The sequence below is a fragment of the Vespula vulgaris genome, chromosome 8 (assembly GCF_905475345.1).
Source record: "Vespula vulgaris chromosome 8, iyVesVulg1.1, whole genome shotgun sequence".
NCBI classification, from domain to species: domain Eukaryota; kingdom Metazoa; phylum Arthropoda; class Insecta; order Hymenoptera; family Vespidae; genus Vespula; species Vespula vulgaris.
Genome location: NC_066593.1, coordinates 5,797,887 through 5,812,909, shown reverse-complemented (window position 1 = coordinate 5,812,909; position 15,023 = coordinate 5,797,887). Strand labels below are relative to the sequence as shown.

The window sequence follows — 15,023 nt, the reverse complement described above, 5'->3', positions numbered from 1 at the left end:
TTTTTTTTTTTTTTTTTGAATAAGACTTTATTTGCTTAAGATTTGACGTATTTATTTAGTACCTACTGCATATACAATAAGTACATTATACATCGGAACATGTGAAAATATATATAGTTTTAATAATCCAAGCATGCGCTTATGCGAACAGAAACTTTTCTATAATATGCAGAAAACATTTCTAGTTCAGCACGATTTTGTTGTTTAATTAGGCTTGGTCTCTCACTTATATTTTACTAAACAGACTTTTAACAAGACATACATTTAGCATACTGTCTTCTCCTTTCTTCTCTTACAGTTGTCAATACAAGTGATTTCTTCTTCATCAGATGTCAATGAAATGTAAAATCTGATACAAATTAATGAAAATAAATGAAGATAAATATTTATTCATCGTCACTCTTCTCTCCTCTTCTATCATGCGTCTTTTTTGCTTTGTATTCTTCCCATTTTCTATGATTTAGAGTCTGAAAATCGTCTACCTTGGCTATTAATTCTAGATATTTAGATAGTTTTAATAATTCTCTATCTTTGTTCCTAGTTGTATGCGCATGTCTGAAAGGTCTTATTCGCAAACCTGATTGTGGATTCATAATAAAATTTCTTCTTATGTCGTCAAACATGATTGTGTTCTTTGCCGAAAACTGTTTATACTTTCCCCAAATAATGCCTAGAGGTTTTACTCTTACTACTCCGTATTTTGGCATGTAAACGGATATCATAGCAAGAGAATCTAGATGAAATGCTATTCTGTAACTTGGATGATTCGAGACACCTAACAGTTTCATCTTCTCGTTAATCCACTTCATGCTGGTTGCTGACCAAATGACTATATCGTAATTCTTGTAAGCTTGCGTTAAGAATTCATGTAGATATGGCCGCATTAACTCCGCTCCACTTTCTGCTGTTGATCTATGATCAAAAAGAGTGTAGTCTATGTCAAGTACAAGAAGTTTCTTGCCTTCCCTAAGAGGATTCAATTCTGTGATGATATATTGATCAATTCTCTGTTGTATTTTAGATAAATATACTTCAGCCTTTTCTATTTCTACTTCTTCTTCCTCTATGTCTAGATCGTTCACTACATCCGGCATATTTTCTGGAGCTCGACTCACTTCCGCGATGTCCTCCTCTCGAGAACCCATTAACATTAATTTAAAACCTGGTTTTAATCCTAGCTTCCCTATAATGTCATCATCTTGTGCTGCTTTGCCTGGTAAATACAAAGTTTCTATAGACCTTTGTGAAACGTTAAGATATATTAAGAGATTAATTTTCAACAATTCAAAATTAACTAAATTAATTTATTTCTAATATTACAAGCAAGTAACACTTGACAAATTACTTAATACATTCAAAGGATATAAATTGATAACTTTAAAGGATACAACTAAAAAATATATAATGGAACATTATAAAAGGCTAGACATTTGATGTCACTTAAAAAGATTCATAGGTCTATAAAAACAGTTCAAAACATAACCTTTGAATTTGAGATTCAATAATTTTTGACGCTCTGGACGGACGCCTGTTTCTTTGTGTATGCGATTTTTTACTGAAAGGACCGTGTCAGATTCCAAGATATCAAGAATCTCGTACTCTTTTCCGCTCCATTTTACAATGATTTTGATTGCGTTCTCCATCGTTGCTTCCTCTAATAAAAGATGCGATGCAACTACAAATACAAAGCCATATACTGATAACTATTATTTGACAGGGTAAACAGATAGTAAAAAAATCGTAAGGGTGAGTCGGTGCCTTTATTCAGATCGAGGAGTATTTTACTATTGCGTAGCAGCGACGTTATTTGATTGGTCAGATTTCAAAATCCATTTTAAAAGGATTAATTCTATTGTCATAAATAAGCAGATACATTAAAAGGGAAAATAACTTTGTTGGAATCTTTTAATCTGTAATTTTGATTTTTTGAATTATTACGGTTAAATACGTAATAGTTGAGTGAAGTTAGGAAATTTACGTAATTTTAATTTCGACCAATCAACACAAGTCTTTATTAGATCGCGAAATGATTTCTTTTGTCCCAACGTCACAGATTCGACGAATATTACGTGATGATTCAAGTTTATTGGTCGTAACAACGATTAATGACAATGATAAATGATGGAAAATAGACGTTATTCGAATCAACGTAACGACAAATTAATTTGTGTAATTCCACGTTTTAAAATAGGACACATTTTGCAGATCGAAATAATTATGCAATTTTGAAGTAAATAAGTTCCTTGAGACGTCGTAAGAGTGCGGTAGTATGATCTCGCGATTGCATTTTGTTTGTATTTTGTACCTTTCGAAAGTACTTCTTTCAACGGTTTTTTTCAATGGTCTTTTTAACGATCCGAAGAAAACGGTGGAACAATGGCAGCATATCAAAAGTAATTACAATGAGGTATAATTTTGATACGTTTTTCTTCTAGTTATAATATGATTAGAACAATTGATCACACTTTTTGATCGAATTTTTATAAAAAGAAAAAAACAATTTTTCTCAAGGATATGATCATTATTTTTTATTTTAAATAATCCATCAATGAATAAGATTTTAAATAGGCACTATTTGAATCGCGTTAACGACGTGTGATATATTTAACGAGTCTTCTTTCACAGTTAGTATTACAGATGCAAAATCTTGAAAGGGTATGATGTAAAGGTTAGATTATCAAATTTTTGGTGGTTCGTTCCTTTTACATTGTAAACAAATACACACGATACAGTCTTATTTATCAAAGTCGAATATTATCAAAGAGATTGACTAAAAAACGAAATCATTATGCAAAATTCTTGTTGCAACGAATGAAAAGTTTCTATTCCGAAAATTAATTAAACGCGTCTCGTTTTTCTAATTGAATAAAAAAAAAGAAAAAAGCGAATTCCAACGTAGATACCCTACATGTATCATTTTCTATTCTATTTTGTTTCTTTTTCAGATATTTCATCAAAAATTCTCCTTTTCCAACTAGAGATACTCACTCTTGCGCAGGTTAGTCACACCTTTCCCTTTTGAACGCGCACGAGTACACTAATAATACACTAACGCATTTTTAATAGGACCGGTAGTGCAGATGAGTGCATCTAAAGCAATTACGTTTCTACGCAGCTGTGTAAAAAAAAAGAAGGTAGGATATAAAATAATTATAAGAGGAAAAATAAAATGTTTTTATGCTCGGTCAAGAATTTTGACTGATATGAAAAGAATCGCGATATAATCTATAAATATTATATAATTCCTAATAATATTTTTCATTATCTACCGAGAAACTTTTAATGCACAAAACTTTGAATAATATCAAACGACGATTTACAAATAATAATTTAAATTTGATCTTATTTTCGCGATACACAGACACACACACACATATATATATATATATATATACATATACATATATCCATTCAAAGAGAAACAAAGTCACAGTATTGCTTTGTTCAACATATCGTCAGTTTGATCCAATCAATCGGATCTCTTTAAAGATTTACACTCGATCGAACAAACGCGGTTTGACGGTTCGGATATCGTTCGGACCAAACTTGCTGGGTTTGGCATTCGACAAAGTTCCGAATCTTGGCATTTGCTAGTAGTACTGATCACTGAGGGAAAGAGTGGGAGATGGAGAGACAGAGATAGAGAGAGAGGGTGAAAGAGAGAGGGGGAAGAGAGAGGGTGGGAGAGAGAGAGAGAGAGAGAGAAAGAAAGTTTCCTTATGGATATGGCCACTTCCGCTCGGATAAATCACGAAATTCAGCATCTGCGTATCGAGATGACGACAATCGGTTCGCTGGCCTTGTACGACTAAGCTTCCTTGCCAACATCGTGAACTTTTTTACCACATACAATCTTTTAAACATAAGAATAGATATCTATTATATATATATATATATAAAATAAAAATTTCTTAAAAAGAAACGTTCGAAGTTAAAAAAAGGAGTTAGATACGATCGTTCAAAAGTTAAATTAAAATAAATGACATTGTTGAAAGATCAATATTAGAGAACTTTGTAAGTGACGTTTAAAGTATCGATTTGTCGGGCCATCATCGAATACCTTTGAAACATTTTTTCTACTCTTTAAATGAAACTTCGATCGCATCGTGTCAGACGTATCAATCGAATCGAGTAAAGCGGATTTGAATCAATCGACTAGAAATAATCGATTCGAAAAGCTATTGCATTGCGCGACGACGAGCTCTTCTCTTTTTCGGACACGTTATTTTTTCTATCTCTCTCTCTCTTTCTCTCTCTCTCTCTCTCCTCTCTTTTTTCCTTTCTACCTCACCTTTCCATTTCTTTGTGCAAACAAAATACCGCTCGCACGCAAAGGGATCGACAAATACGTTCACGATGACGAGAGAAACGTCAGGAAAGGACGACGTAGTGTGGTCAGGGGATGCTTTCACCTGCAGAACATCGTATGATTGATGCGTTACTATAGTACGTTATACTATTCCATTCGTTAACTTACACGTGGACACGCTTTAAAGAAATTCTCGATATCTCGATATGAGAGAACTTCTGACTAATAGTAAATGGTAATTTCAAAAGAAAGATGGAAAATGAAGAAAAAAAGAAAAAGAGAAGAAAAACGAAAGAAAAGATGGAAACGAGGTTAACGAAGAAATTTCCAATATCTTGTCTCTTTATCTCCTGTTGAACACTTTTTATTTCTTGACATTCTTCCGTCTGGGAATTCCTTCGTCGATTTAATACTTTGGAGTTGCCTGCGATTGGCGCGTAATCACGCGACATTCAAAGGAAAACAGTGTTCTTTGATTAATACGTATGTTTTTTATGTTAGTGAAAAGTTAGATTCGATTCGAATCACTCGATAGATAGATAGATAGGTAGATAGATGGGTGCTTTTTTTCTTCTCGTATTTTTTTTCACAAACTTTTATTCTTTCAAATACGAAGTTTTTTTTTTTTATATATTTGTTTTCGAAAAAGAAAGTTTATGGAGTCGATTGAACGAAAAATCGAAAATTTAATAAATGTTTCATTATTTCATCATTGAATCAATACGATCAATAACCATTAACTTTTATCACTTTATTTCTTTTCCTTTTATAGTTAACAATATATATCCTATAAAACTAACGAATATTGCTATTTCTTTATCGCATATCATCTATCTTTATTTTCTATCAATCGATTATGTGAATATTCATTTGACGAAAATTTTTTGTTTCTGAATTTGTTCGAATAATCGATGTTTTGCTAAAATTTTTATTAAGTTATTAACACGCATTAATTGCACGAATAGATATATTTATCTAATATTTTTCATAACGTTTTTGATAGAATATATAGGAAAATTAATTGTCTATATTCTTATATTAAACTTTACTTTTATTTAAGAAATACTGTATATAATATATATAATTCTAGTTTCTTAAATATTACGAAAGAAATCTTAATAACATTTTAAGTAAATTCTGCAAAAATAAGTGCTGAGAATGTCCAAGCGAGTAATGTACAAAAGGAAGAAGGAGGGATTGTAAAAGTAAATTAAATTAATCAAATATAAGAATATACGGAAGGGAAGAAGAAAGGACGAATCGTACAAGTAAATATTAGAATAAAAATTAATTGCAAGTTCGAACATATAATCGATTAAATTAATCGAAAATAAATTAAATTAATCGGAAATGAGAATATGAAAAGAGGAATGGAACGATGTCCAAGCAGGGTGGAAATGTAGGCAAGAGAAGAAGGAAGGAAGGAGAAGAGATCGTGCAATTAAATTTTCGAACAAAAACTGATTGTAAATTCGAATGTTATATTCGATTAAATTAATCGAAAATGAAATGATCGATCGAAATAATTACAAGCGAAATGATCGATATAAACGAAAATAAATTCAATTAATCGAAAATAAAAGATATAGAAGCGAAACGATGTCCAAGCAAATTGAAAACTATTTCATCGTACGATCGCACATATTCGAAAGGGAAGAAGGACGGAACGATCGTACAACTAAATTTTAAAATAAAATCTAATTGTAAGTTTGGAATGTTATATTCGATTAAATTAATCAAAAATAAATGAAATTAATCGAAAATGAGAATATGAGAAGAGAAACGAAACGATGTTCAAGTTGGGAATGAAACGAAACAGAAGAAGGAAGAAAGAAAGAAAGGAAGGAAGGAAGGAAGGAAGGATTAAATTAAAAAAGGCGCTATTAAATCGTGGAATAAAAGTTAATCGTAAATTCGAAAGTCATATTCGATGAAACGAATCGAGAATAAAATGACCGATCGAAACGATCTAAAAGAAATGAAATTAATCGAATATAAGAATGTACATAGGAGAAGAAGGAAGAAGAAGAAAGAAGAAAGAAGACGTAGGATTAAATTTTGCGATAAAAACTGATCGTGAAACTCGAATATTTGAATTGATCGAAGATTCACTTATTATTAAATCGAAAAATTAACCGAAAATAAAATGATCGATCGGGGATAATTGAAAATAATTGAGGAAACAATTGAATTAATCGAGAAGAAAAGTATGTACAGAGAAATGGAACGTTGTCTTTAAGTTGAAAAGGTGACCATTCTCCATCGTATGGTCGCGCATGTACGAAAGGGAAGGAAGGAAGGATCGCGCGCGCGACGCCCCGGATAGAAACTGAGAGGAGGAGCGGCGCGTCGCTACTACTGCAGCAGCGTAACGTGCAAAGTCAGTTCGACGGCGGCGCCGCATCAGACGACGTATACGCTCGAGAGGACGCTCTGTGTGCACGGCTTTCTATTGTATATATATGTATACATATAATATATATAATATATAATATATATATAGATACATACGCACGTATATATATGTGTGCGTGTGTATATATGCATACATATATATATATGTATATATTTAAAAAAAAGAGCCGACGATAAAAAGGAAGAAGAAGAAGGGGAAAGAGGAAAAAAAATAATATAAAAAAAGAAGAAAAGAGAAAAGAGAGAGAACCCCTCCCCGATTCGTTGTACTTGTCATCACTCTTTATCTCTCTCTCTCTCTTTCTTTCTCTTTTACACGCTTTATCACTCTCTATCTTTTTCTCTCCTTCTCTTCGTCACTCTCATCGTCGACAAGGTGCGCGTTCCCGGAGAGAAACTTCGCGAGGAGAGATCTTGATACAATCGTGTCGTCCTAAATATATTCTCTCTCTCTTTCTTTCTTTCTTTCTTTCTCTCTTCTATCTTTTTCTCTTTGTTTCACCTTCTCTACATTTATCTCTTTCTCTCCCGCTCTTTCGGTACTTTATAGATGATCTCGATCCCGATCGAGATAATATAAATTGATAGAGAGATTAAAAAGGGAGTATTTCATCTGGTACGTATTTGGAAAGAAGGGAAAAAAGGAAGGAAGATAAGAAGAAGAAGAAGAAGATTAGAAGTGGAGAAGGTGAAGAAACCAAAGAAAAAGAAATAACAACAGTTTCTCTTTTTGCGATAAGGATATCTCAAAGTTAATTTTTTTTTCGAGAGAGACTACGATTGTATAAACAATTTTAAAGAGAAAAACGATCGAAGGGACGCTCAGTATTTATTCTTCGCTGTCGCGTGCGCGATCCAGCAGTGCCTTCCTAGCCTCCCTCTTTTTCTTCTTAAACGTGCGTATCATCGCGTTTTACGATTGGTGAATTTCATCCTTGCTGGTGGAAATCATTGATAAAGATAATTCTTAGTGGGATCAAGAACGAAGAAGGAAGGAAGAAGAAAAAGAAGAGGAAGCAGGAAAGAAAAGAAATATTTGCATTTTTCGCGAAGGGAGAAGAAAGGAAATATTTGCGTGCTAGCAAGGATCTTTTTTGTTGTCTCTATCTCTATCTCAATCTCAATCTCAATCTCCATCTCCATCTCCTTTGTCCTGAAATTCGCGTCTACGAAGCTAAATCACAGGAGCAAATATGTCTTCGTCCTCGAGGACCTTCCCGCCGATTCTCGTCGCGGCTCTCGTCCTTTGCGTTGGTGAGTAAAATTCATTCCCATTCTCTCTTTCCTTTCTTTTGCGATCGATTTCGTTAAAATTACATTTTAGTTTCCTCCTTTACATCTTGACTTGTAAAATACTTACGTAATTTTCATCGAATGATCCCTCCTCTTTGTTCTGCGTTTCATCTTTTCTTTTTCTCTAGACTTTGCAACGTACGCTTTCAATATAGTTAAGATATCGACATTTCTAATTCGATATTTTTTGTCTTCTCTCTCTCTCTCTCTCTTTTTAATAGAGTCTAATTATTGATAGGAAAACGATTGTAAAATATTCGGAATGATTAGCAGAAGTAGAAGGTCTGAGAAAAGAGACAGACGAACGTGGTGATGCGAAAAATGAGTTTAAATTAGCGATAATGAGAGAAGGAGAGAAAGGGAAGAGACCATCGTCGAGGTGTTGAATAATTTTTAAATCATATTAATAACATTAGTGGACGGACAATTTTTTTCCTCGACGAGGATGAATTTTTAATTAGGGAATAATGAGAAAAAGAGGCAAAAAAAAATTTTTAATATAGCCCGACGTAGGTATTTTTAATTTCTTTAAAAAGAAACTTTCGAATAGCGAATAGATTCGAGATGATTATTGAATTATTCGAGGTCATTGACGTGTTTTGTGCGTTCTGACGTATCTAAAATAACCGGAGTGGCTTGCAAGGATAACATAAATTAGGTATAAAAGCTTGAAATTATGTTGGGTTCACGAGCAACGAGCTTTTCCTATGTTGGCGACTAATAACGAGCAAAGGTTCGGCGCGAGCGTGTAAACATCAGGGAGTCCTCTAATTAAGTTTCCCTTGACATCCAATTAACGCGAAACCATCGTGATACCATCGATATGAGAGTGTTCTCTCGATTTTTATCGATGGTCCTTTTATTTTTGACGAAACCTCGGACTTTCCATCGAGTCGTTCGTTCTTTATCAAATTTACAAGCTGAAACGTCCGTTCCGTTGCTTCACTGGAGGCTCGTCCTCGTCAATGCGAAAATTAGATTTCATGATGGATGGTGGATATAGATGAAAACGTTGAAATCATATGAGAGAGAAATTGAAAAGGTAAATCTTTCCGTCGAACGTTTGTGTCCTATTTCTTTCTCTGTTTTTTCTTTTTTTTTTAATTTTGTCTTGTTTTTATTATTAGAAATGAAATTGAGAAAGCGTGAAATTTTTATGAAAAAGAAAGAAGAAAAAAGAGAGAACTAGTTCGGATATGGAAATCCGTAACGTTCACGAGTATGTGTGTGAGTGGGTGCGTGTGGGTGTGGTTTTTTTTTCATATATAGAAAGGATTTGCATAATAGAATTAAAGCGTCATAGAAAAATGCGCGAGTATTCTATCGTGCGCAATGGAATCTGTTTTTATTTGCGAACAGATATCTACGTATTTATGTGTGTGGAAGATTATACGAGGAGATAAAAAAAGATGAAGAAAATATTGTGATAGGCGAGAGAAAGTTAAAAAAAAAAAAAAGAAAGAAAGAAATAAGAATAACCTGCTAAGGATTATCGTTAGAATATGATAATTTTCCGTAAGAATAGCGTCGAAGAGTAAGTATTGGTTATAAAAGAAGAAGAGAATGAAAAAGAAAAAGCTAGAGAGAGAGAGAGAGAGAGAGAGAGAGAGAGAGAGAGAGAGAGAGAGAGAGAGAGAGAGAGAGAGAGAATTTGTAACAAAGAACGATTGCTCAAAATGCGACGAGCATAGTAGGAAGTTTTATAAAAATTTGTGATCGTAATGCAGTTTTTCCTTCTACCACAAAACTTTGTCTGATTCCTCTCTCTCTCCTCTCTCTTTCTCTCTTTCTATCTCTTTCTCTGTTTTTAAGGTACGAATCGGCATTTTTCGAATAAAACAAAAACTTCGTGATAATAAAAAGGATCTAGCCAAACAGGAATACAGAATAATTAAATGCTTGTCGCGTTTCAGGAGACGAGAAAATATTCGTAGTTATTTTAAGTATTAATGAAAAGACATTTATACGGTAAGAGTAAATAAGTATGTACTTATCTTATTTAAAAAAGAAAAACTTTCCAAAGAATTTCGGTTATCATGAAATAGAATAAAGTATCGAAATCTCGTTCTTTATTTAACGATTCTCTCTCTCTCTCTCTCTCTCTCATTCTCTCTTTTTTCTCTCTTTCACATATAATACGACCTAATTTACTACTTTTATGAACGACGATTATCGTAAGTAATCTCTTTGATCGTATTCCATGATAAATCATTTTTCTCTCCCCTATTCTCTTTTATTCGAAATATAAAGAGAATACGAGAAAGTGGTCGCGATGTTTATTTCTTTTTTTTTCCTTTCGTCTCTTTTCTCCTTTTTATTCTTTTTTTATTAAAATAGAATGCTTATGAAATTATAAAACTCGTTTACCGTTATATCGAACATCCATGTGGCCGGTTCGTTCTCTTTAGCGGAGTTAATGGCTTTTACGCGCTATAATCGATCGCAACAACCTATCTTTTTTCTCTCTTTTTTCTTTTCTGTCTCTTTCTCTCTCTCTCTTTTTCTCACTCTACTTTGTATTATCGATCTCGAGCGTTTTTATATATCGTTATATAGTACTCCTTCTTCGCCCTTATTGTCCTATCATAAAAAGAGCGAGGCGTCAAAGCGTGGCGCTAAGGAGAACGTCTCCAACGATTTATCCTTTTCTTTTTTCTTAAACGTCCATTTTATCGTCATTCACAACAATGGACAATACGAATCTGAAACCTTTTGCGTATTGACTTTACGGGTAATGAAGCTCTTTGTTCGGAGTCGTGTGATTCATCGAAAAATCATATGCAAAAATGATTCACCCTCGATGCACTCTTTCCGAACCTCCCGTAGATATCTTTACAATGTGCCTGTTTTATCGCTAATATTTTTCTTCTCATGAAGGCAATCAGGTAATGGAAGTTTGTAAAAGGATGCCACGTTTCTGCCCTTTCCACACTTTTCTCCGTTCGTCCACACTTTTCTCCTTCTCTAGGTCACTCTTTTTCTCTTCCTCTTTATGACACGATGAATATGAAGCTAGAGCTATCACGATTTGCTCTCTTTCTCTCTCTCTCTCTCTCTCTCTCTCTCTCTCTCTTTCTCTTTCTCTCTTTCTCTTTCTCTTTGCTTCTCTGAAGATTCTAATCCTGACGTAGTGTCACTTCTCGCACTGTTATTATCCATTCACAAGGAAAGCGATAAGGTCGTTGCATCACGCAAATAACTTCTTTTTTTCTAATATTTTCATATATAGTCTCGTTAGAGTTTCGGTATTTAAGTTTTTACGTTAGAAATGAGCTGGCAGATATTCGTGATTAACTCGTCTAAAGCAATTCAAAGCGAGGTGTTACTTACTTAAAATCGTTTCTATCAAAGTTTTCAACAGATCGTGTGTGAAAAATGCATATTGTTACATTATTTGGATTAATATAGATAAGATTAACGATGTATCGAAGTCATTTATTAATCATTTTCTATGGCGTGATCAATTTTAAAACAATACGAAATGTGTAACAGGACGTTTTTTATATTCTCAAGTAGTTATAATGTGTTCATTGTGTTTCGCATATATCTGTTGTACGTTTTCTTTTTTTTGTTGAGTTTTTACTTATCTTTTGTTGATATAATTAATATTTCTAGGAAAATATGTTCGTTTATTATCGGTCTCTTTTTCTTCTTTTTTTTCTTTTTTTTTTTTTCGAAAGATGACGAATAATGTCACTAACTTTGCTATCGCTTTTAATTTTAAAATATTTTAATACTTTAAAATATGAATAGAAATAGTAGTTAGTAAAAAGTAATAAGTTTATTTTACTATTGCATTGTACTCCATATAATTAATAAAATTTTCTAATAAGCGCAAAAGTTCTCTGCATATAACGCTGTTGATTGCACAAATTATTTATTTCAAATAATAAATGCAATCTAGGTGCATAGTACGTAGTTTCCATTTTAGAAACAGATAACACTTTAGAACAGATTTCAGCGCAAGAGGTTAACGAGATTGTTGAAAGCATTTACGAAGGTCCTTATGATCGACGCAGTTGACGTAACGCGTTTCAATTCGTAGCAAATTCTTGGAAAGATTTAATGATCACGTATCATATTTAATGTAGGATATAGGTATATGAATAATTTCGACATCTCATTATTATATCTACATACGTGTTTAATTATATATATATATATATATATATATATATATATATATATATATATATATATATACACATATGTTATAGATAGAAACGAACATTACACACATCTCGTTGAATTGAAATTACCTACATTCGCATAAATGTTATAAGGGAAAATGTGGAACATTTAAATTACTAACCTAGCACAATTTTATTAAATCGTTCGATAATTGTTGGTACTTGGTTGGCGAGGGAAAAAATAGAAAAGCAAGAAGAAAGGAAGGAAGGAAGGAAGGAAGGAAGGATGGTAGGAAAAGAGAAGATAAAAGTTTGTCGCTTTTCATAATAGCTCGTTAAAAAATCTAGGGAACGTTTTTAAATGACCGTATTGTTTCAAACTCGTTATTAAATATTCTCTAATTAGATTCTCAAGATTTTTGCGTATTCGACAAATAAAAGAGATTTTACAATTAGATGAAATATAATCGAGTATCGTTGATAAGATTAATTCGGAGTTTGACGAAATGGTCGGACGAAAATTAGGATATTATAATTTATGGCTGCTCGTGTTCGTACATATCGGCGATGATATATCACTCGGATCTGGATGACATGGATAAGCAGCTGCGTAATCCAACTTGGCGCACGTGGCTATCGTTGTTCGTATCCGTGAACTCGCATATTCTCGGGTAATATATAATATACATATCTATATATATATATGCATACACATATACATACATATACACACGATATAAGTATGCTCTATTATCAAGTACGTACGTATGTATGTGCATTAGTATATATCGATAGAATAGATGATATACATGCATATATATATGTGTGTGTGATGTACAGTCGATTTATACATACAGTATATACATGTATACATACTGTGCGTATTTCACATGTTTCATCGTTTCCCGTAGATCGCAGCTTCTATTGGCATTGTCAAGTCCAACTGGATGTAATGGTTCCTATTTGAAATCTATCATCGATTTGCTTTCATCATGACATGATAAACACGGTACACGATGGATATTATTATCATTTTCTCACGCGAACATGATGACAATTCTTAATGAAATGAAATTTGATCGCGATACAACTAAATATCTTTATAAATATCTTCTAAGAAAAGTTTTTATTTTTCTCGAAAAACTTTTTTATTATTTCCTTTTCAATTCTTTTTTTCTTTTTCTCTGCGTATTAAAATCGATGGAGTTAGAGAAAAAGGATCATCGGATAGACAATATTCTTTGCGATATAACCGGACTCGAAGTTTTAAAGATCAAATTTTATTAGATTTCGTTTTCTTTCTTTCTTTCTTTCTTTCTTTCTTTTTTTTTTTTTCATCATAGCTGTCGTTAAGTCAAAGAAAAAAGAGAAAAAGAAGGCTGAGAATTTTCATGTAAGTTTTTCAATGAGAAACGATTGACGAGATATCCTTCAAAAAGAGATAGACATAGATAGATAGATAAAATCGTTCTTTGTATTTGTCTTTCAGAAAGAACGATTTGAGATCATTTTTCATATTTGAAGAAGCTTTTCCAATGAATCAAAATTGTATTGAAACGTACGAATAGAATGGGATGGTCAGAATCAGTTTAATCTCATCGTATGATAAAGTTTCATCTTATTTATTCGATGTAAAAAGCGTAAAACTCGCTATATCAGCGTAATGTCAAAAGTTATTAGAACAAATGATAGGGGAGGTATCAGGATTTGTCTTTGTAAACAAGAACGATCTTCGGATTTAGGAAATATATAAAAATGGCCGGTATAAAAATTCCTTCCGATATGAATTTATGTATATACATACATATGTCCTACACACATGGGAACATTGCTATATACAAAGAGCTCGATTTTGGTCGTGGACTGCATGAAAAAGTAGTAAGAAAATATGAAACTATGGATAGGAATTTTTCTCAATTTCTCTCGCGAGAGAAAATCTTTTCTTCTGTCTTATCCCAAGGGACGTTCTATGAATGTTTTTGTTATCAATGGTTATATCGTTGGATACTTTAAGCGGTGACAAAGTGAACGCAACTCTTTCTCGCTTTTTTTCTTCATACGCGTAACGGCGCCATAGTAAAAGAGAGCCATTTCACTTTGCTCTTAGTATCGTTTCAAAGAATCTGGAGCAACGGGCTTCTTTTTGCGGAAGTTCTCATTGAAGGACACAGAAAGAGAAAGAAAGAAAGAAAGAAAGAAAGAAAGAAAGAAAGAAAGAAAAGAGAGAGAGAGAGAGAGAGAGATTTACATAAAATTCAAGCAGTTATAAGTATTCTCTGTTTCTAAATGTATAATAGATCAATGTTTTTTATAAGAATCTTTTTTTATCTAACCGAAATACGATATTACTGAAAGCAACGAACGTAGAAAGAAAAAGAAGCTAAGGATTTACGCTGTTTCATTGATTCTTTTTTTAACATAAGTTTTTTTATTCGACATATCGACGATATATACGTTTCGAAAAGAGTTTCAAAAGTCTCGATCTCGTAAAAAGCCTTGGAGAAGTTCGATCACACTGGAGAAACAAGTATGTGACCCATTTGAAGAAATATAAGATCGGATGGGGACCTGCATAATATCTATCCAACATCTTCGCAAATTTTTGTGCTGACTGAAAACGTTACTTTCCACTTTCATTTTTTTCTTTTTCTTTCTTTATCGCGCAATGACGAATTTCGATCAGTCTCTAAGTTCGTTCGAGGCAAGCTTTTTGAAATTTGTTCGCTCTCTCTCTCTCTCTCTCTCTCTCTTTTTCTCTCTTTCCCTCTCTCTCATTCTCTCTTTCTCTCTCGTTATATCTAGGCACTGACATATCTCTCATTCGAAGTAACAAATTTTCGTTGGTTCGAGAGGAGTTCGGGGAGGATATGGACTCG

The 15,023-nt window shown here is 33.0% G+C and overlaps 2 protein-coding genes across 7 annotated transcripts in view; one reads left to right on the top strand and one right to left on the bottom strand.

The window, feature by feature from the left end:
• Positions 1-3: 3 nt before the first annotated feature.
• LOC127065545 (ubiquitin-like domain-containing CTD phosphatase 1) lies at positions 4-3,134 on the bottom strand. The gene is made up of 3 exons (XM_050998012.1): positions 2,989-3,134; positions 1,484-1,675; positions 4-1,213 (listed from the first exon to the last, which is right to left on the bottom strand). The coding sequence occupies exons 2-3, from the start codon at positions 1,641-1,643 to the stop codon at positions 387-389; spliced, it is 987 nt and encodes a 328-aa protein (XP_050853969.1). The 5' UTR covers positions 1,644-1,675; positions 2,989-3,134; the 3' UTR covers positions 4-386.
• LOC127065552 (lymphocyte antigen 6D) overlaps positions 2,375-15,023 on the top strand; it is a 67,681-nt gene continuing 55,032 nt past the window's right edge. The window contains exons 1-3 of one of the 6 annotated variants that reach the window (XM_050998025.1): positions 6,627-6,763; positions 7,275-7,620; positions 7,696-7,978. In XM_050998025.1, the coding sequence (XP_050853982.1) occupies positions 7,918-7,978 (61 nt within the window). In that variant the 5' untranslated portion in view covers positions 6,627-6,763; positions 7,275-7,620; positions 7,696-7,917. Of the gene's footprint in view, positions 2,394-2,945; positions 2,999-6,626; positions 6,774-7,274; positions 7,979-15,023 lie in introns of those variants that run through there. The other 5 variants (XM_050998022.1, XM_050998024.1, XM_050998023.1 and 2 more) reach the window with 5 other exon arrangements.

Coding starts and splice junctions, on each gene's coding strand:
- LOC127065545 (XM_050998012.1), bottom strand. CDS start 1,643: ATGGAGAACGCAATCAAAATCATTGTAAAATGGAGCGGAAAAGAGTAC. Junction 1,214..1,483: donor ATTGAATCTCAAATTCAAAG/GTTATGTTTTGA, acceptor TGTATTTACCAG/GCAAAGCAGCACAAGATGAT.